General features: G+C 43.9%; 1 protein-coding gene across 4 annotated transcripts in view; it reads right to left on the bottom strand.

Moving 5' to 3' along the window:
- STXBP5 (syntaxin binding protein 5) overlaps nucleotides 1-22,981 on the bottom strand; it is a 374,150-nt gene that overhangs the window by 182,562 nt on the left and 168,607 nt on the right. For all 4 annotated transcript variants that reach the window (XM_055002095.1, XM_055001852.1, XM_055001931.1 and 1 more), the window contains exon 7: nucleotides 17,831-17,914. In XM_055002095.1, the coding sequence (XP_054858070.1) occupies nucleotides 17,831-17,914 (84 nt within the window). The remainder of the gene's footprint in view (nucleotides 1-17,830; nucleotides 17,915-22,981) is intronic.

The raw sequence follows: 22,981 nt of genomic DNA, 5'->3' as shown, positions 1-22,981 counted from the left end.
TTTCACCTCCCACAAAAATTCCAATATATCAGAAAGGGAGGACAGAAAAGGGTCCAAATCCCTCTGCCGACACCAGGCAGAAAACTTATCTCACTTAAAAGACGTAGGACTGCCTCGTAGACAGAAGCCTAGCATTTAGTAAAACGTGAGTCACAGCCGAGGAAAAGGCACTCCCGGTCTGATCAGCCAAGCTGTCAGTTTGAGTCTCCCGATGTCATGGTGAAGCACCCCCTCGCAGGTCTGGAACCACCGGGAGACTGATCGATTGAATCTGTAGACTCAGGAGAGAATGGAACCAGGGTTGCCTCGGCCAATACGGGGCCACCAAGACGACTGACGCCTTGTCTCTCTGGATCTTGCTGAGGACCCTGGCCAGAAGCGGGAACGGGGGAAAGGCATAACAAAGGGGACCCGACCAATCTAGTTGAAACGCGTCCCCATGTGATTCTGGGCCTACGCCTCCTCTGGAGCAATAACATGGGGCCTTGCGATTCTCCACTGTCGCAAAGAGGTCCAGCTCCGGGGTCCCCCATCTGGAGAAGATTGGGGCAAGATACTTGTCCTGGAGGGACCACTCGTGGTTGTCCATGTGGAGCCTGCTCAGGTGATCCGCCATCGAATTCTCCACCCCTGGAATGTGTACAGCATGCAGCCACACAGCGTGATCTATGGCCCACTTCCAGAGCCTCATCGCCTCGGTGCAGAGCGCCACAGACGCAGTGCCACCTTGTTTGTTGACATAGAACATTGCCGTCGTGTTGTCTGTCAGGACTTGGACGGACTTGTTCCGCACGGTATCTGAAAAGGAGATCAGTGCATATAAAATTGCCCTCAACTCAAGAATATTAATATGCTCCTTACGTTCAGACTCAGACCACAAACCATGAGCATAAGATCCTGCACAGTGAGCCCCCCCAGCCAAACAGGGAGGCATCCGAAGTGACAGACAGGTGAGTTTGTCGATGTCCGAACTCCACACCTCTAAACAGGTTAGCATCCTCCAACCACCAGTCTAAAGAGGACACCACCCCCCTTGGGACCGACAGCCTCTTATTCTGAGAATCACGGCCTGGTGAAAAAACTGAATCGAACCATAGTTGGAGAGGCCGCATAAATAATCTGGCCAGTGGGACCACCGCAGTTGTAGAGGCCATGCAGCCCAACAGTGTCTGGATAAACCGGACGGACTGAAAACGACACTTTTTAAGGGTTGAAATGAGTCTCTTGATCTTAGATGCATGATCCACAGGCAAGAAGCCCGCATTTCTTACACCATCTAAGATTATACCTATGAACTGAATGGAGCGTACAAGAATCAGGTTAGACTTTTTTTGATTAACAAAAAGTCCCAAACGCAGACATAAAGTCAGCGTGAGAGACACTTGATTAGACACATCCATCTCAGAGTCACCAACCAGGAGCTAATCATCGAGATATGGAAATATGCGACAGCCCTGAAGGCGCAAGTGAGCCACAACCACTGCCATGCACTTAGTAAATACCCTAGGTGCAGTGGCTAGCCCAAAGGGTAAAACCCTATATTGAAAAACTCGTTGGTCATAGACAAAGCGTAAAAACTTCCTATGTTCAGGGAAAATAGAAATATGAAAGTATGCGTCCTTCAAATCCAGGACTGCAAACCAAGACTGCAGGTGCAGTAAGGTCAACACCATTTGTAGGGTAACCATCTTCAATTTACGGATTCATATAAACTTGTTCAAGCCCCTAAGGTCCAGGATAGGTCGTAGCCCACCATCCTTCTTTTCCACCAGAAACAGGCTGGAATAGAATCCCAACCCAGCTGAGTCAACAGGAATCTCCTCTATTGCCCTTTTCTGTAATAGAGCAGAAAGCTCCCCTAAGATCTCAGATCGTGGAACATCTGAAGAAAAGACAGGGAGACGTAAATAAGGTAAATCAACAAATTCAACTTTATAACCAAACTGGATTATAGAAAGAACCCAAACATCTGAACAGATCAAACACCACGAACTCAAGAATGCACTAAGCTTGTCCCCAAACGTGGGGTCAGGTCCCTGTGATTGTCAGAATTGCTTGTGTACTTGATATTGGTCCTTGCCCTGATGCTGCTGGGAACCAGGCTTAGGACGCTGGCCCTGCCTCCATCTAGGAAAAGCAGACTGCGGGCTCTGATAGTTTCTGTGAGGCTGGTAAGTATACCCTTGATAGGGCTGGTAGCGGTGTTGTCTGCCACGCTGGAAGGAGCGGTAGTATGGATGAGAAGACTGTTGCGGTGCCTGGTGCAGGACCCCATACGAGCGGGCAGTCAAGCGATCATTTCTCTTTTTGGACAGATATTCCTCAGTCTTTTCAGAAAACAGCGTGGTGCCCTTGAAGGGTAAATCCTCCACCTTATTTCTCGTCCCCGCAGGAAGAGCAGTCGTGCGAAGCCAAGCATACCTGCGCAACACCACAGCTGAGAGAAGTGACCTGGCGGAAGTGTCCACCATACTCCTGCCAGCATTGATCTGATGCCTAGACAGGCGAACAGCCTCCTCCTGTATAACTCGAAGTAGAGTACGATGTTCCTTGGGAATCCTCGGAAGAAAAGACGCCACCTTCTTCCATAGAAAAAGCTGGTAGGCCGCCATCATAGCTGCGTAATTCGCAACCTTGATGCCAAACGTTGTAGAAGTGTACAGCTTCCTGCCCATGGCATCGATTCATCTGCTATCCCTGTCAGCCGGAGCCGACATCGAGCCCTGCCGATGTCAAGCCTGCATTTCCTCAGTCACAAGCGAGGACGGGGGCGGGTGCACTGCAAGGAAAGAGTGTACATCATCCTTGGTTCTATAAAGATTCTCCACTTTCCTATTAGTGGCCGTAGCAGACGCAGGTCTAGTGTGCAACTTCTTCCGAAGATCTGCAAAACCCTCAATAAGGGGAAAAGCGATCGAGGGCGTCGACCCCGAATAGATATGTTGCAGTATTTTATCGGTGAATTTGGACTCAGTTGATGTAACTTCCAAGTCCAAAGCCTTAGCTATTCTTTGCAGAAGTTCGTTGTAGGCCAGATAATCATCGGAGGGCGAAGCCTCTTCCGAGGGCCCAATCTCTCTCTCAGGTGAATCCAATAGCAGGGATTCGCTGTATCGAGCACGGATCCGAGGAGACACCACCTCCAAAGGACGAGGTGTTCGATCATATCCAGTGTAGGAACTGGCTCTAAAAGAGGGGGACAACGAGACCCCTCTGTACTGTCGGTCCGAATAGTACGAGCCTTCTCTGTAGTGGGTAACTGGCTCATCTCGACGCCGACTATCCCTGGAATGGCTCCGGTAGGAGAAAGGGCTGCTCCGACGATCAGACCGACTCCGTTGACTCCGCACAGAACGAACCAAGCCCGATTCGTAAGACGCTGATCGAGGCCAACCCGATGGTGTAGGGGGCTTCTCGATCGGAGCCACATTTTCTTCCTGGGTCACCCTCGCAGGAGGGGTCTTAGAAGAAGGGTGGTCAGTCGACTCCTCACGCCTCTCCGAAGGGGCAGAAACGGATTCGATTGGAACCGACGGGGGAGCAGCAATCAGGCTCTCCAACACCGCCCTGTCATGCTTGTTGGAGTGTTTACGTTTCTTCTTTTTCTTTTCAGGATCGGTTCCAGTTTTCGACTTAAAAGTCGGATCCGAGGACGTCGGATCCGATGTCTCCTGAGAAGCCGGTGGGGTCGTCCTCCGAACCGAGGGAGTCTTACTTCCACGGGCTCCATGGCTAGGTGAAGTCTGACCGGTCGAAGAGGTTGAAGGAGGTCGACTCCGAGAAGGTCTCGGAACCGAAGCGGTCGGTTCCGACGAACTCCGTGCTGGGGCCGTTTTCCCGGATCTCAACTCCGAACGACTAGGGGACGGTTGGGAGCGTGGAGTCTTGGAACCCGACGCCTCTAGGGGAGGACAAGAGGGTGCAGACGGAGCAGAAGAGGATTTTGGTGGGGGATCCTCAACCGACATTGCACGCTGCCAGAGGGAGGCATGCAAGCGATCCGCTCGTTCCGTCCTGGCCTTGGAGGTAAACGCTCGGTAATGTTTGCATGCCTGGGTATTGTGCGTTTCTCCAAGACAGTATAAACAAACAGAATGACCATCCGACCTTGTCATTTTGCGATCACAGGTCTCACATCGCTTGAACAAGGCCGTCTCCGACATCGCGTACGAAGGAAGAGTTGTAAACCTCAACGATCAGTGGCAAAAGAGAAATTGAGGGTATGTGAGGGGCGCTCCGCCTCTTAGGAGCCGTTTCGGCGGGAAAGCGGCCGTGCATGCGCGTTTAGAGGCGAGAGCGCCCCCTAGTGGCTTAGACCTATAAAAATCTCCGGTATTGGCAGGCCTGTGCGTGCGCAGTCCCACGTGGGACTGCACAGGAAGACCGTAGATGAACAACAGTTACTGGTAAGTGAAACTCTGTTTTCATGGTTTGTCCTCTGTGCAATCCCAAATGGAAGACTAAGAAGTTGCTTACCCTGGAGGTGGGTGTGCTCTTCATTGGAAAAGTGATTGGAGAATAGCCTGACCAACTGCTGCTTCTTTTCTCTCCATCACATCCAAGGTGTAATGCTTCACGAACGTGTCTGCTGAGGACCATGTCGCTGCATTGCAGGTGTTACACAGGGGAACCCCTTTCATCAGTGCAGTTGAGGAAGCTGGAGATCTGGACAAGGTAAGCCAGCCAATGTATAACATGTCTTAATGGCTACTGTCACCCACTGTGCAGTGGTCTGTGCTGTGGCACCCTTCCCCTTCCTGGGGCCCACGTAACATATAAAAAGTTGTGTGTCCTTTCTGAAAGCTGCAGTGCATTCTAGGTAAAATACTAAGGCTCTGCATACATCCAGTGAATGTAGTGCCTTTTCTGCCTTTGTAGAAGGGGTTGGAAAAAAACACAGGTAGTATTATATCTTGTGATAAGTGAAACTGAGTCACTATTTTGGTTCTAAACTTCAGACAAGGTCTATGTACCACTTTCCCTTATTGTACCTTGAGGAAAGGAGGATCAGAGCAAAGGGCTGCTAATTCACTTACTCTCCTACTGGAAGTTATAGCTACAAGGAATACCACTTTTAAAGATTCATATCCTAGGGAAGAAGTGGCTAGTGGTTCAAAAGGTGTCGACATGAGCTTAGATAACACTAGTTGTAGTGACCACTGTGGTACAATTTCCTTAACTGGGGGAAATAAATTTTGCAAGCCCTTCAGGAATAATTTAGATATATTGTGAGAAAAAATAGTTCTCTTATCAATAGGAAAGTGGAAGGCAGATATGGCTGCTAGATAGACCTTGACAGACGAATTGGAAAGACCTTCTTGTTTTAGTGAAAGTAAAAATTCTAAAATATGCGACAATAGGCAGTCAAGATGGTCCTGTTCTTTTTCTCTGGCCCAAATAGAGAATCTTTCCCACTTGGAAGTTTAAGATTTCCTAATATTTTCCTTCCTAGTCTTAAGTATAATTTCTGCTACCTTATCAGAGATTTTCCCTTCTGTACTATCAGTCAGTCAGAGATTTTCCCTTCTGTACTATCAGTCGTGATACCAGGCTCCGCGGTCAGTGAGCTGATCTGGGTCCGAGCTGAAAAAAAACAGTGAGCCCCTGGACAGATGCATCAGATGTTGGAACCCGGGTTATCTGGGCCAAAAGGGTGTTATTACAATAATACCTGGGTTGTCTGCCTGTATCTTGCTCATTGTCTTGACAATCAAGAGAATTGGAGGGAAGAGATGATCTGTCCAGATTATCTAAATGTATCTCTTCTAGAATTTCAACCTATGCCCTTCCTTGAACAGAATAGAGGGGGGGGGGGTGTCTTCTGATTCCCTACCTTGGCAAACAGGTACACCTCTGAGAATCCCCATCTATGGAAGACTTGTTCTAAATATGTGGCTTTTATTTACCATTTGTGATTATCTGTTGGAAGACTGCTTAATTTGTCTTCAACTACATTGGTGTTGCCTGGTATATGCACTGCCTGGATGGTTATGCCGTGTTTTATTGCCCATTGCCAGGTAATTAGGGCTTCTTTGCACAGTAGTTTGGACGTGGTGCCCCCTTGCTTACTCATGTAGAACACTGAAGGGCAACTGTCCAATAGAATCTGAACTCTTTTCTTTTTTATAATATCTGCAAAAGAGATAAGCGTATAATGGATTGCTTTCAATTCTAGTATGTTAATATGCAATTTTTTCTCTCTTGCAACCATTTCCCATGTGTGGAAAAGGAACCACAGCAAGCACCCCAGCCTGATGTGGATGGATCTATGTGTGATAGGATGATGAATGACAGGAACCAAAGTTGCAATGCGCACATGTTTAACCTGGCCATGGGTGTTACCACTATGGTAGTGGCCATGAATCCTAAAGGAGTCTGAATGGCTAATGCCAATTAGAATCTGCACCTCATGAATTGTCTGATTAAGTTCTTTATTTTATTTGCTCTTTCTACATGTAGAAAGGCTTTATTTGCCACACTTTCTAGCATAGTCCCTATGAATTGTACTCTTCAAGAGGGTATAAGAACAGACTTCTTGCAATTTACAACCAGGCCTAAGCTCTGCCAGGTGTTAATCACTAGTTTAACATGCTCCTGTAGCTGTTCTCTTGATGGAGCTGAAATTAACCAGTCATCTAGGTAAGGGTAAATGGAACACCCTAATGTTCTTAGGTGAGCTATCACTATAGCTATGAACTTGCTAAAAACTCTAGGCGCTGTAGCTAATCCAAAGGGTAGTACTTGATAATGGAAAACTTTGTCATTACAAGTGAACCGTAGGAATTTTCTATGTGATGGGTGAATGGAAATGTGGAAATATGCGTCTTTTAAGTCCAGAACCACAAACCAAGAGTTATGGCGTACAAGTTGTAATACCATATTCAACGTCACCATTCTGAAATGTGCAAATATAGACAAACTTATTAAGACCCCTGAGGTCCAAAATGGGTCTAACACCACCATCTTTTTTGTCCACTAGGAACATTTTGGAGTAAAACCCCCATTGTGATTCACATCTGGGTACCTCTCGTATGGCCTCTTCCTTTGTAATTCTACCAATTCTTTTTTTTTTTAAGGATTTTTATTGGATGGGTTTACAAACATAAACATAATAATCATTATTATTTTCCACCCTATTGTATTTTCCCCATCCTTTCCCCCCTCCCTTTTCTAATGACTCCCAACAGTTTTCCATACCCAACTTAACCTAAAGAATATATACTATAAATTCTTAAAATCTATAATATATATAATATATATCTATATAATACATACTAATCTAGTCTTTTTAGTTGTATTAACTATCTTAATATAATACTTATCTAAATTAAGAGTATAAAAATGGTACATATACTAACTAAATATATATATATAATATACTAATCCTTAAATACCTATTATCTATATTATAAATCTATTACTTCTATTACATCACTAAAATATTGTATATACTCCCTATTACCTATACAACCTTATTGTTCAACCTTATTACTTCCCATATGAATACGCTGTCTTACTCTTAACTTTATAATACTATAATACTATAACTCTATACTAATCCAATAAAATATAATAAAATATACCCCCTTTTAACCTTAAGTAAGTTTCTATCTCCCCCTTAACAACTATCCAAAGACCACAATTTCCCATTCATGTCCCACTTTTTCTCCACATATTTCTTGAATTTTTCCCAGCTTAATGTATATTCCAATACTTCTTGCTCTTTCAATTTCCTTGTTAGTTTGTCCATTTCTGCCATGTTCAGAACTTTCAAGATCCAGTGTTCCATAGATGGTATCTCCTGAGTCTTCCACAACTGTGCATAACACATTCTGGCCGCCATAATCATATAAAATACCGTAACTCTGTCCATTTTATCAAAGTCTTCTAGGTTCATACATAATAACAACAATTCCGGGGTTTTAATTATATTGCTTTGTAAAATATTCGACATAACCTTTACTATATCCCCCCAGAACTGTTTTGCCTTGTCACAAGACCACCACATATGATAAAATGAACCTTCATGTTGTTTACATTTCCAACATTTATCAGACATCTGACTATTACCATTGACCAACTTCTTCGGTGTTAAATACCATCTATACATCATTTTATAAACATTTTCTCGCACCGTGGTACATGCTGAAATTTTAACTGTATTTTTCCATACCTTTTCCCAAGCTTCCATTGAAATTTCCCTATTACAGTTTATTGCCCGTTTAACCATCTGAACTTTAACAACCTCCTCCTCTGTAAACCATTTCAATAATATCTTGTATATTTTAGAAATCATTTTCTCCCCCCCCCCCCCCGGAAGCAAGCAGTTCTCAATCTCAGAATTTTGTAGCCTAAAACCGTTTTTCCTTTTGTCCTTCTCATACAAATCTTTTATCTGCATATATTGAAACCAACCATATTGGAATGGCAATTCGTCATTGTCTTTAAGCAAATAATTGTTCTGTTTTATCTCAAGAATTTCTTTATATGTCAACCACTCTTCCCCTGCATATTCTGTTCTCGGATTTACTACTTCAGCAGGAATAATCCACATTGGTATAGTCTCTTCCATATATTTCTTGTATTTGGTCCATACAGCAAACAAGCTTCTTCTTACATAATGATGTAAAAACATAGAGTCTGCTTTTACTTTGTCATACCATAGATATGCATGCCATCCAAATAGTTTATTATATCCTTCCAATGCTAACAGCTTCAAATGCTTCAATGTCAACCATTCCTTTATCCAGTCCAAACATACCACTTCATGATATAATTTAAAATTTGGTAATTGTAAATCTCCTCTTTCTTTTGCATCATACAGTACCTTCATTTTAACTCTGGGTTTCTTTCTAGCCGAAACAAAGTTTAATATCGTTCTCTGCCACTTTTCAAATTGTTTACTATCTTTAACAATAGGTATTGTCTGTAGTAGAAACATCATTCTTGGAAGAACATTCATCTTAATTACTGCAATACGACCTAACCATGACAAATTCATTTTATTCCATTTAATCATATCTTTATTTATTTGTTGCCATAGCTTGTCATAATTATTCTTATACAGATCAATATTTTTCGCTGTCACTTCCACTCCTAGATATTTAACTTTGTTCACTACTTCACATTCTACCTTGTCCATCAACTCCTTTTGCTGTTGTTTAGTCATATTTTTACACAATATTTTGGACTTCACCTTATTTATAACAAATCCAGCTAAATCTCCAAAGTCTTTCATTTTCTTCATCAATTTTGGCATGCACTCTACTGGATCCTCCACTATCACCCTTATATCATCGGCAAAAGCTCTGACTTTATATACAAATCCCTTTGTCCTCAGTCCTCTTATTGAATTGTCTTCTCTTATTTGCCTAAGTAAAATCTCCAATACCATTACAAACAGAAGTGGGGAAAGCGGACACCCTTGTCTTGTTCCTTTTCTTATTTCCAACTTTTTTGTTACATCCGGATTAACAATTATATTTGCAGATTGATTTTTATATATTGCTTTTATTGCTTGTATAAATTTCTCTCCCAACTGCATCTTCTCCATTGTTGCAAACATAAACTCCCAGTTCAAATTGTCAAAAGCTTTCTCCACGTCCACAAAAAAACCCCCAACCTGCTTCCCTGGGTTTTTATCATAGTACTCAATGGAATTCAGCAATACACGTAGGTTATTTTTTATTTGTCTTTCCGGCAAGAAACCAGCTTGATCTTCTTCTATAAATTCCACTAACCACACCTTAAGTCTTCCCGCTAATATCTTAGCAAATATTTTGTAGTCATTATTAGTTAGAGATATTGGTCTATAATTCTTAACATTACTTAAATCTAATGTCTCCTTTGGTATCAATGTAATATTAGCCTCATTCCATGTATCTGGCATCTCTGCCCCCTCCAATATCTATCTCATTGATCACTTTTTGCATCAATTGTTTTAAATCCTCTACCATCACTTTGTAAAATTTTGCTGTAATTTCATCCGGTTCCGGAGCTTTACCAACTGTAGTAGCTTGTATTGCTTGCACCACTTCCATTGTTGTTATTTCAGCACCAAGCTTCCCTTTCAGCTTCTCCGGCACCTTAGGTAAATCAATCATGTCAAAATAGTCTCTTATCTTTTCATAGTCCACTGTTTTTTTCTGATATAGTCTTGCATAATATTTATAGAATGCTCTCTCAATCAGTCCTTGATCATATAATTCCTTCCCCTCTTCCATAATTTTACTTATTGTTCTTTTTTCTCTCTTTTTCTTCAGTTGCCACGCCAAATATCTCCCTGGTTTATTAGCTCCTTCAAATGATTTTTACTTCATTTTCTTCGATTCCCACTCCACTTCCTTATTTTCCATAACCCTAATTTGTTCTTGCAATAACTTTATTTCATACAACAATTTCTTTTTACCTGGCCTCTTTTTCAATTGCTGTTCTACTTGAATATTTTTTCCCTGAATCTCTTTTAACTTCATTTCTTTTTTCTTTTTGTCTCTACCATTTAAATCCATCAACACACCTCTAATTACTGCTTTATATGTATCCCAGACCTTATGTGTTGACACTCCTTTATCAACATTACATTGAATAAAAAACTTTGTTTCTTTTTTAAGCACCTCCACACATTCTGGGTCTCCCAAAAGATCCTCATTAATTCTCCATCTCCGTTTCTTGTTTCTCATTCTAAATCTCGACATCACAGGATTATGATCTGAGCTAATTTTCGGTAAAATATCAATCTCTTTAGTAAATACTACCAGTTCTTTAGACGCCCAGATCATATCTATTCTAGAAAAGGATTGATGACTAGTTGAGAAGAAAGTATATTGCTTCGATTTAGGGTTGTATTTTCTCCAAATATCCTCTAAATTTTCTTGTTCCTGAATTTCAAAAAATGACTTTGGTAATTTCCTTGCCCTTACTTTACTTGGTGATGAGCTTTTATCCAACTGTAAATCCACAACTCCATTCATATCTCCAGCTACAATTATATGATCATAAGTCCACTGTTCCATTTGCTCTCTTAAGTCTTTAAAAAATAAATCCTTAGAACCATTCGGTGCATATACTCCAAGTATCAACGTTTTTTTGGCATTACATAAAAATTCCACAGCCAGGTATCTTCCATTTTTAACAGAAACTATTAATTTGGGCTGCAATTCTTCCTTAATATATATAACAATTCCCCTCTTCTTTTGTTTTGTTGCCGAAACAAATTGTTTTCCTAACTTCTTATTAAATAGATATTTAACATCTTGATCTCTAATGAGTCTCTTGTAAGCAAATCATATTACTTCTTTGTTTAGATAGCCAATGTAACACAGCTTTTCGTTTAGAGGGTGAATTGAGTCCATTAACATTCCATGAAATTAATTTGTACTCCATAATTATAATCTACTTGAGCTAGGAAAGTCTTTTCCATTCTCCATCAGAAAGACGTCCATTGCATATTTTGACTTAATCACTTGTCTCCCTGATTGGAATTCAAAAGTCACTCCTTCCGGCAACTCCCATCTATATCTAATTTCAGCTGCCTTCAGCTTTTGTATCAAATCTCTATATTTTTTCCGATCTTGGAGCACTTTTCTTGGTACTTCGTTCATAATTCGAACCCTTGTCCCAGCTATTTCCAGTGGAGTCTCAAAATGCCTTCTAATAATTTCCTCCTTCATTCTCCTTGTGGTAATTCTACCAATTCTGATTGTAATTTTTCAGAAAATGTATGCTGAGATAAATCAGGAAAGCTCTGAGTTGGAGAACAGCGAAACTCAATTTAATAACCAGCGTTTATAACTTTTAACACCCATGAATATGTGGTAACTTTTTCTCAAACTGGTGAATAACTGGCCAACCTGTCTCCAAACAACCCTGACTGTTCTGTATATAGTCAGAATTGTTTATGCTGGCTTTGGGGTTCTTCACCTGGGTTTTATTGCCCTTGGAGAGATCTATTATTAGATCACCTACACTGGTATTGCTCTTGATAGGTTTGCGACTGTCTATATTGAGAATACTGTTGATATGGTTGGAAATGGTAGGATTTGTTCCAGTATGATTGTTGCTGACAATATCGATGCTGTTTGGGAGGTAGTACGCTATATGAATGGGCAGTTCGTCTATCCTTTAGTTTTTGTGAAAGGTACTCATCTGTCTTTGAGGAGAACAGTCTGTTCTTCAACAGGGAGATCCTCTATTTTGCAATGCAGTAGGATGGAGCCAGGCATGCTGTCTTAGGACGATGGCTGAGGCCAAGGCTCTAGCTGATGAATCAACCATTTCTCCCCACATTAGTCTGCTCTTTCAAGAGTTTTAACTCTTCATTCATTATGACTGTAGTTAGAGCCTTCAGGTCCTCTGACTGTTGATCTATGAAAGAATTCATGCGGTTCCACAAGAAAACTTGGTATGCTCCCATAATGGCTGTGTAGTTGGCTATCAGGATGTTTAGTGCTGCCAAATAATACATCTTGCTGCCCAGACCATTGAATTTTTTGCTTTCTTTGTCTGACGGTGTGGAATGTGGACCCTGTCCTTGCCGGTTTGCATTGCATCCGTTTCAAGGGAAGATGATGGAGGATGATTGAAAAGAAATGAACAGATGTCTTCTCTGGACTTGTAAAGGCCATAGTAGTAGCCTCTGTGGAGGCTGGTTTCTCACAGATTGAGTTTATTAACACTGATGATCTCCCTATGTTGAGTGATCTGTCCATCTGTATCATCTGTTCAGTATAAAGATGAAAATCCTCCGTTGGTGAAATAGATCGTGTTCCTGTTACTGCCTCATCAGGTGAATGGTTGAATGGTGGGCTTGGACTCCTGTCCTGCTGATATTGCTCCTGTTCGGGTTCTAATAGATGATATGACATGGAGAATTTAGGAATCTCATATTGGGACCTAACTTCTCTTGGTTGTTCGAATCCTTCAAATGTAGATGCAATAGAATGGGTTCAGTAAGGTTCGCCGGTGTCAAACCCATAGTGTTATAGTGGAGTGTGTTAGAGCTCAGATTGGCAGGTGTGTGAGCAACAAGGCTGTTTGTCATTGTGTCCATCAATCTAATGGGTAGTTAGTGGAGGTAGGTCTTCTAATTCTCCATCCTCTACAGAAGCATGATAAGATGGGAATCTGGAATGGATAGACAGAATTCGTGGTCTGTTCAGAACGATAATTTCCATGGTTCATTGCTCCTCGACTCTGATGGTCTATGTTTATCCCTGCGTAAATGTTGTGTCTTAGTTCTAATCTTCTTGGGTGGTTCCAAGAATTCTGTGGAGTGTTGGCTAACACCATCTGGTGCAACTCTCGTCGGCACCAAAGGTTTCAGATCTGAAGGTTTCCGGTCCAACACGGATCTGACGCTGATTGAGTCTGACCTCTTCTTCTTTGGCTTCAAAGAATGTATAGTTGTCAGTTCTGATCTTGAGGTTAAATTGAAATCATTTGGTAGGCTCAAGAGATATCAGTGAGACTTTGGGTCTCTGGAATTGAACGCTTCTGTTGACTCCGACTTCCCAGATCCAAAGCCATCAGGGCTGAGATGCAAGATGGAGTTGAGGGTTGTCGAACCAGACTGGGCGTTCTAGCACTTGATGCTAAAGCCGATGCTGGGACTATTTGATCCAAACCTCCTGTAGAAGAAGGGTATTTTATCGATTTGCTCAGAGGAAGATCCAAAGCTCTCATAGCCCGTTCCCACAGAAGTGCCTTGAGCCTACTGACTCTTTCGGCTCTAGCCTTTGGGGTAAATTTTTGGCAGTGTCCACATGCCAATACATTATTAGCCTCCCAAAGGCTTTCTAGACAAACCGAGTGACCACCTGTCTTTGTCATTTTGGTTTCACACGTAGTGCACCTTTTAAATAAAGCTTTTTCAGCCATACTTGCTCTCCTTACTTCTTTTTTAGATGACTCTAGGCCTTGAAAGAAAAGTGTGAAAGCTGAAGAACCTCTTCGGTTGGCAACAAAAGAGAAACTGAGGGTAAGGGGCACCATCTCCCAGAAACACACTCAGTTTCGGTGGGAAACGCCGCACAAATGCCTTGGAGAGACAGGCACTCCTAACAGATTTTAAAGCTACAAAACCTCACTGTTCAGCAGACCTGCACATTCACAGTCCCATGTGGGACTGCACAGAAGGCGGACAATGAACTTTGATGATTCCAGGCTATGTTGCTGTGTATTAACTCTTGCCCTTCAGGGACTGTACCTCGGAACCAAGGCAAGCCTGGGAGGAGGAGGAGGAAGGATTCCTTAAGTAAGGCTTTCACATTTCCAAAAGCCCTGGGGAAAAGCCTCTCAGCCTCCAAAGGGAGAGACCTGATATGCTACACTCCAGATGTCTCCCCTCAGAGCTGACACAGCCAAGGAGAGGAGAGAGCTTTATCCAGACAGGTATGCAGGCAAAGCCTTTGGGAAAAAATCCTGGAACTGAAGACTCTGTCAGGCCGCATTTCCAGGCTTTTCTCCTTGGAACTGAGGGGGCAGGCGCCTTTAATCTGGCTGACGTATCACTGCAGCCTTGAAGAAAGGGCCACTGTATGAAGTCTCTGACAGACCACACCTCTGGTTAGCCCTTGGTATTCATTCAGGGTGGCATGAAACCACAGCCTTGGAGAAGAGGCACTGTGGGGAGGCTGACAGGCCACACCTCTGGACTTAGCCCTTGATACTCAAGGGTAACAGGGAGGGAGCAGGTGCCTTTAATCAGGCTGGCATTTTGCAGTATTTTTAAGAAGTGTCTCTTGAGCCATAACAACGAAGGGAAAGATAGAAATATGGTTGTTGTGGGTTTTCCGGGCTGTATTGCCGTGGTCTTGGCATTGTAGTTCCTGACATTTCACCAGCAGCTGTGGCTGGCATCGTAGTTGTATTCTTCACTTGAATGTCTATTGAGGGTTAAAAAAAATTAAAAGAAATAATTCTCCACACACTCAAGGATGAGGTAAGGGAAAAACAGAGAATAGCAATGAAGATCCTCTCTCTGTGGCCATAAAAATAAAACTGAGGGAATAGTGCCTGTCCTGGTCATGTGATTTTTTGGCAGGAAAGCACCAAAGGGACGAGGGGTGCTCCTAGTCTTCTAGAAAGCTCTGGGAATCTTCTCCATGGATGGCCTCCATGTGCGCAGCTCCAATGTGGGACTGCACAAAAGCCATAAAGATGAGTGCCAGGGAAAATGACTGCAGCTGCAGGATAAGCCAATGTATTCTACAACATTGCACTGTTAGAAAAGGATGCAACCTGCCAAATAGCCATTAATAGGTTGAACCAATTATCATTAAAATAAAAATAAAATAAAACTGGCAAACAGGACCTAAGCTGAACCAGTGCAAGTCTGAACTGCCCTAGTTGTGGAAATAAATGGAGATGAGGTCCCCTTGAAGGATGGGCAAGATAAAAATATGATACATCAACATGAGTGATACCTTCCTGTTTCACAACATCCCGATAATAGTAAATTTGCAAGCTTAACTACCCTGAATAGATCCCGTTTAACTAGCAGCTGGTCAAAAGCAGCCCTCCAAATAAGAATGTCCCATATAGAATTACAACTCTGTAATTAAACTACAATGTCCCAAATTGAGCTAATAGAAGTAATGCTATAACAGGGACTGAACTTACTTCGGTCTTAGGTAATGAGTTCAAATTTACTACCCAAAACTATTCCGCTATAACAGCACTGTATACAGAATTATAACAAAAAACACACAATCTCTGTTGCATAATCTTAAAGAAGCCGAATCCATTTAGGCATAATTTAAGCACTGCCTATACATTAGATGCTTACCACCTCAGCACAGAGGGACATTGACAACTGTCTACCTATCAATTGCCAAGGATAATCTATTTCACAGATAAATCTGCTCACTGGTAGAGTGACATTCAAAGTAGCACCTATGCATTCTACATTCTCTGGAATTCAGTCAACTCCACACTCTCCAAGAACAATCCTCTCCTACTTGGCTCACTGTCTCAACTGAAGGATTAAATTAAGAGGGATCTAATATATCAAGAGATGCATATCTGGATTAGAACGTGTTCCATGTGCCAAAGTCGTTAAAACAGATTTCACAAAAATGCAAACATTTTTATATTTAAGCAGGAAGAATAATTTAAAAGCAGCCCCAGTAATGTTCTCTATCACAATGCTTTAATTGTAAAATGCAGGAAAAGATACATAATATATTGTAGAATTTATGGTGCCAGGAATATGTAGATTTACTATACAGCTACTTCAGTCTCAATTTTGAACCAGAGAACCCTGATTCCCAAGCCAATTATGTTAACAATGTATAACAAGGAGTTTTTCCATAGAAAAGGCAAAACATAAGCTTGTGAATTAATTATGACTTCTTCCCTTTCTATTTGCAGCACTGTGTGGGAATTCTAAATACTCATAGTATGTGACCCTTTTCCAAATCTTTGTGGGGTTATCTAAAAACTCCCAAATGCATCAGAAGTAGGAACTTCAATTGGGAAAATGCCAGAAGCACTGTATCTGCAATATTCTTTCATATAAGTGAAGCTGTTGCCAGTTTTTCTAGCTATTGCAAGCAATAAGCTTTACAGCATAGCATACATGCATCTGTGACTCTTTAACTGGTATGAATCACTTGCTGTGAAAGTGATTTATTTCAATATTTTTACTCCATTTTTCTCCCCAATGGGAATCCAAAACAGTTTACAACATTCTCTCCTCTTCCATTTTAGTCTCACAGCAACCCTATGAGGTAGGTTAGGATGAGAGTGTTTGACTCATCCAAGGTCATCCAGCAAGCTTCATGGCAATGTGAAGATCGGAATTTGGGTCATCCAGATTCTAGTTCAACACTCTAACCACTACATCATGCTTGTTCTAATTACAGAGAAAGAGGATGAGAACATAAGGTTCTATAGATGAAGAGTACTGTAAACTTCAACAATACAAGGCAGAAGTAAGAAAAGAAAGGACAGAGATGTAAAAAAGCCTACAGAATATGAAGAAAGAAAATATAGTTACTGAAAGGGTGCAAGGGTTGCCAACCTCCAGATGGGGCCTGGAGATCTCCCAGAATTGCAACTCATCTCCAAACTACAGAGGCCAGTTCCCCTGAAGAAAATGGTTACTTTGGAGGGTGGACTTGCATTATACTCTTCTCAGGTCCCTCCCCTCTCCAAACCTCACCCTTCCCAGGCTCAACTCTCAAATCTCCAGGAGTTTTCCAACCCAGAGTTGGCAGCCCTAAGGGGTACAGAGAGAAAGAGAGGACATAGCTGAAGAATAGTATTTAGCAAGATAATACAAATATGTCTATTTTCCACCATAAATACAAACGGAACTAACTTGGGTCTACTAAACATGTTTGACTATGGTTTCATAGCATATGTCCAACACAAATGCACATATTCCCTTCATAATTTACTGCAGAAAGCGTCTTGGCCCCTATGAACGAGAAGTGGATCTTTCTTGCCTCTCCCCCTCCAGCAGCCTGCAGCCATAACAAACAGGTGGGAAAATGCTATGTGGCATGGAGGGCTCCAGAGGAGAGGAAATCTGACAAATTGTACCTACCTTCCACTTCCACTGGCTCTAGAAGAGCTACAGAGCAAGCTGTCTGCTCTCACTAAAGAACTGTATTCTCAGTCTCGTATTTTATACAAACAAGAGTAAGTTACTGATATAACTTAATTTTTTTATCATTCTGAGTCACTTTGTGGGTCTGTAAGGCCCAAAAGATGGGTTAACAATATTTTTTATAATTGTATTTCTAAAACAAAACTGCTGTCTAATATTGTCAATAAAATTATAACACCACAAACAAAAAAATTCTGCCAGATGAATGATTTCTATTACCTCATCATGCGTGTATCTGTAATCTGCTTTCTTTGACTTGAGGTCCCACAATGCTACTGTTCCCGATTCAAAACCAATCAAGAGCTGTAAAAAGTCACAACAGAAGATATTATATTCTTCTAGAGATTAAAATTAAGTCACTTCCAAAATTAAAATATTTTTGGCTTGTTGCCTCAGTATGCAAGTGCTGAGAATAATGAGTTAAGCACAATACCATACATAACATTACTCTGGCACTGCAGACCAAATGATGAGATTCCATTTTAATATGCTGAAGTTATGGAATTAACAATAACAAATTTATTTTTCCTCCTAATTCTCATGGATTCCTTTCACAGTGTCTGCTAATATATTATACAGGCTAACACCAAATTTCCCTTTTTTAAGGAAGAAAATTAAATTAATTAAAACTAATTTAAAACATTATCATTTTATACTCAAAACTTCCTAGAAATCATAACATAAGCCTTCACTATCATACCAGGATTCTTCTAGCACCCTTGCACAATGTCCCTTAGTGACACTAGTGCTTATGCAGCTAATAATAACACAAAAAGGATACAATTATTTGAATTTTCTGACATGAAAACATTTTTTTACTATAGCTTCTAGACAGTCTACAAAAACAGAATAGGGCACACTTACAAGCCCTCATCTGAACATGTTTAACGCAGACAATTAGAGTTTATTTTCACCACATAAATATTCTTATTATGGCTTCAATATCTCAACTGATGTGTGAATACATTCATGTTAAGTATTACAGCTAAAAGCCAATACACAGTGTGTTGTTGCTCCTTTTACATTTGTTTATAAGCCATATATGAAGTAGATTCCATGTGTGAAACTGAATTTTCCGTATTTTAGTGTGTATAATTTGATTGATTACCCCCAGCAGAGTTCAAAATATGATAAGAGCTGATATGTGTAATTTGATATGCGTAGCCTGATATTCGTAGGCCTGTGCACATCTGATGTTCTACAATCCTCTTCCCCAGTCTCATTTGTTTACTTTCCTTCTTAGAGCACTAAGCATCATCACTAAGCACTAAGTGCATATTTAAATTCTAGCCCACAGATCACACACCCAGTTTGTGGAAAATAGCATGTGGTGGCTGATACTAGTTTATAGTTTATTTTTATTTTATTTACTGTATTTATAGTCCACCTTTCTCGCTGAAACTCAAGGCAGATTACAGGATAAAGCAATTAGACAGCATTAAACAGCTAATGAACACTGCAATAGGACTAGGGATTACAGAATTAGAGGACAATGCAAACAATGATCTAAGGCAAGAGATACCATAAACAACAAAGAGAATAGATTAAAAGGTATAACACACTGCAGCAAAACCAAGGTGATACCTAATGCCATAGACTACAATCCTGTTCTATTATAAAGATTCCCTCAAACTGTGCTGCTCTACTACAGTTCTACTATCTGTTTTAAAGACCTCTTGCAACTACATTGGTATATTCTAACCTATACTAGGTAGCTTTTCTGCATATTTAAAAAGGCCATAATCCTCCATTTTTGTGGCCTGGATTACTATGAACTTAATGGACTGCAAGGCTGCATATAGCCTAGTGCCAGTAGGTTGTGCAGATATAATTGAAAAGCTTTACAGATTCTGAAAGGATTAGATATAAAACTATAGTATCACAAAAATGGATAAAATGTGCAACTAAAACTAAGCCAATACAGAGGCATCTGTCTGGTACAAAAAAACAGTATCAGGATCAAAACAAACAGGAATATAAATGAGAACTGAGGATCCTTTACAACAATCTCCTACCATCATATGAAAAAGTAGGTTCATTTACATAAGAAGATCACTAAAAGAGGCAACAAAAACTGCAAAATCATTTACTTTCCAGATCAAATCAGAATAAAAGATTACATACATCTGAGAATACCCTTTCTCTATGTACCAGAAAGGATTCATTACATTAGCCTGTTTGTGAAGCATTTACCAACTCTAAAAATTCATTGTTGAAGATGTCAGGGCTTGCCGCAGCTGCTGCTGGGCGTGGCACTGAGCAGTCTGCTCCTGACGTCACAGGGGGGCCAGGGATTTTGCAGGACCCTGCTCTGTGGAAGGAGGGGCGGTATACCTCACCCTGACTCCCTCTCAATCCACTCGCTGGCCTGCTCAACCTGGCCTGCTTACCCCCTGCATCTTCCACCATCTCTTCCTCCCAAGACTCTCCTTCAAGCCTCCACTCTTCTTCTTGCCTTTTCCTTGGCTTCTCTCCACTCCAACTCTGCTCCATCACTCCTACTCAAACCCACCACCTCAGGGCTCTTCCCAGCCAGCTTTTATAGGGCTTCCTTCTACTGTCCCACCCCTCTTCCAGCCTGGTCTTGGGCTGCACCAAGCAGTTGCAGCTGGGGTAGCTGATCTGGCCCCACTGACCAGCACCAGCTGTGCCTTGTTCCCTTGGCTGCCCAGCCTCCCTGCCTTGGCTGATTGCTGAAGGCCTGTCCAGCTGCCGTCCCCCGGCTAGCAGCCCGGCCTCCCTGGCTGAGCTGATGGCTGAAGGTGGGTCCGGCTGCGGCTCCTTGGCTGGTTGCCCAGGGCTTCCTGCAGAGTGCCTCCAATAGCCCCACCTGGAGTGGCTTGGCTTTTGGCAACTCCTGGGCCAGGCTACTATTTTCTAGCTGGGGTGTGGCTTTGGGTTGTTGGGGCTGCTGCTGCTTCTCCTCCTCAGGTAAGGTCTTTGGGTGGGTGACTGCTGGGCCCCCAATCCCTCTGCCCTTGCCCCCTTCTGCCTTGCTTAGTCCCCTTTCCTTCCCCAGGGGAGTGGGACTCGCTGGCCTCTCTCTGTCTCCCCCTGCCTCCTGAGGCCCTGGGCCTTTGCCCCTTGCCCCTGGCACAGGCAGGTTCTGGCTCCATTTGCCCGTGGGAGGGGATGACCTGCTGTCCCCCGGCTGCCCCCTCTGCTTGCCAGTCAGACCGGTTGGCCTACTGTCTGCTGGCTGACCAGTTGACCTGCTGTCAGCTGGCTGACCAGTTGACCTGCTGTCTGACCAGTTGACCTGCTGTTCCCTCTTGTCAAGTCTGGGGGCTGGGGCTCAGACCCCGGACACACACCCCCGCTTGGCTTTGAGTTGTGGGGGTCCGGTTCAGCCTCGAACATGCGGGACATGAAGTCCGCATCCACATGCCGTGCCCCCTGGCGGTATTTGACAGTGAATTGGAAGGGTAGAAGGGAGAGGTACCACCGCAGCACCCCGGGGTTGTGCGCCTTCATGCGATGGAGCCACTGGAGGGGTGCATGGTCTGTCAGCAGTACAAAGGGGTTGTTGGCCAGGTAGTACTGCAGGGCCCCCACCGCCCACTTGACCGCTAGGGCCTCCCGCTCCACCGTGGCGTAGTGCTTCTCAGCGGGCTGGAGCTTCCGGCTTAGGAACAGAATCGGGACATCCACGCCATCCCGCTCCTGGGTCAGCACAGCCCCGAGGCCAGTGTCTGAGGCGTCTGTGGCCAGTGTGAAGGGCCGGTCAAAGTCTGGGTTCCATAGGGCAGTGGCGTTGGAGAGGGCTGACCGCAGGTACTTAAAAGCTGCCTCTAGTTCTGGGGTCCACCAGACTTGGTTGGGCAGCCCCTTCCTTAAGCTGTCTGTCAGGGGCGCCACTCGGGAGGCAAAGTGGGGGATGAACCACCCGTAATACCCCAGCAGTCCTAGGAATCGCCGAACCTGCTTCTTGGTCTTGGGCTGTGGGGCGTCGGCTATTGAGGCCACCTTGTCCGGTGGTGGCCTGACTCGTCCTCCCCCGACCACAAAGCTCAGGTATTGGAGTTCCTGGAACCCCAGGTGGCTCTTTTATGGGTTCGCCCTTAGTCCAGCTCGTTGGAGGGCCCTTAAGACGGCTTCCAGGTGTTGGAGGTGGGTGGGTCAGTCGGGGCTGAAGATAATAATATCATCAATGTACGCCATGGCGTACGCCCGGCACTCTCCCAGCACCTGGTCCACCAGCCGCTGAAAGGTGGCCGCCGCCCCATGCAGGCCGAACGGCATCTTCTTGAATTGGAAGAGGCCTTGGGGGGTGGCAAAGGCCGTCTTCTCCCAGTCCTCCGGCCGCACGGGCACCTGCCAGTAGTCCTTTGTTAGGTCCAGGGCCGACAGGTAGCGGGTGGACCCCAGGTGGTCCACCAGCACGTCTGCTCGGGGCATGGGGTAGGCATCGAACTGGGCCACCTTATTCAGTTCGCGATAGTCAATGCAAAACCGGGTGGTCCCATCTGGCTTGGGCACCAGGACTATCGGGCTCCTCCAGGCACTCCGTGAGGGTTCGATTACACCCAGCCGGAACATCTCGTTTGTCTCCTTCTCCACTGCCTCCCACCGCTTCCTGGGGATGGGGTGCCAGGTAGCCCGGGATGTCTGCCCCGGGCTGGTCGGGATGGCATGTTGAATCAGGTTGGTGCTGCCCGGCCTGCGGGAGAAGACCCCGGTAACCCGTGCGCAGAGGTCTCGTAGCTGGGCCCATTGAGCTGGATTGAGCTGGGGGTCCACCTTGGTCTCCTCAAACTCCGGGGCTTCGGAGGTCCATGGCAGCTCACTGTCAGGAAGCTCCAACGGGTCCTCGGCTACGCCACACTCCTCTTCTGGGCGCTCATGCCACCGCTTCAGGAGATTCACATGCAGGGTCCTCCGCCGACGCCAGCCGACCCCGCACTGGACTTCGTAGGTAGTGGGGCCCAGCACCCTCCGAATTGGGTAGGGGCCCCTCCATGGGTCCCCTTCCTCTCTGGGGAATACCGAGTGGTGCACCAGGACCTTTTCTCCCGCCTGGAAGGCCCTCATCCGTGCACCCCGGTCATAGGTGGCTTTCTGCTTCGCCTGGGTGTGAGTCAGTCTGCGGTTCGCCTCGGCTTGGGACTGCTGCACCCGGTTACGGAGTTGGCTTATGTACTCCTGTGTGGTGGGCGCAGCGCTGCTGGCCTGGGGCCCCCAGCGTTCTGTCAGCCGGGAGAGCATCCCTCTTGGCTTGCGCCCATACAGCAGCTCGAACGGGCTGAAGCTAGTGGAGGCCTGTGGGGTCTCCCTGAGGGCAAACATGAGTGGGTCGATGTACATGTCCCACTGATGAGGCTTCTCCCGTGTCATCTTTTTCAGGGCCTCTTTGATGGTCTGGTTCAGCCG

Source organism: Eublepharis macularius, chromosome 1 (assembly GCF_028583425.1).
Source record: "Eublepharis macularius isolate TG4126 chromosome 1, MPM_Emac_v1.0, whole genome shotgun sequence".
Lineage (NCBI taxonomy): Eukaryota > Metazoa > Chordata > Lepidosauria > Squamata > Eublepharidae > Eublepharis > Eublepharis macularius.
This window is presented reverse-complemented; position numbering and strand designations above follow the sequence as displayed.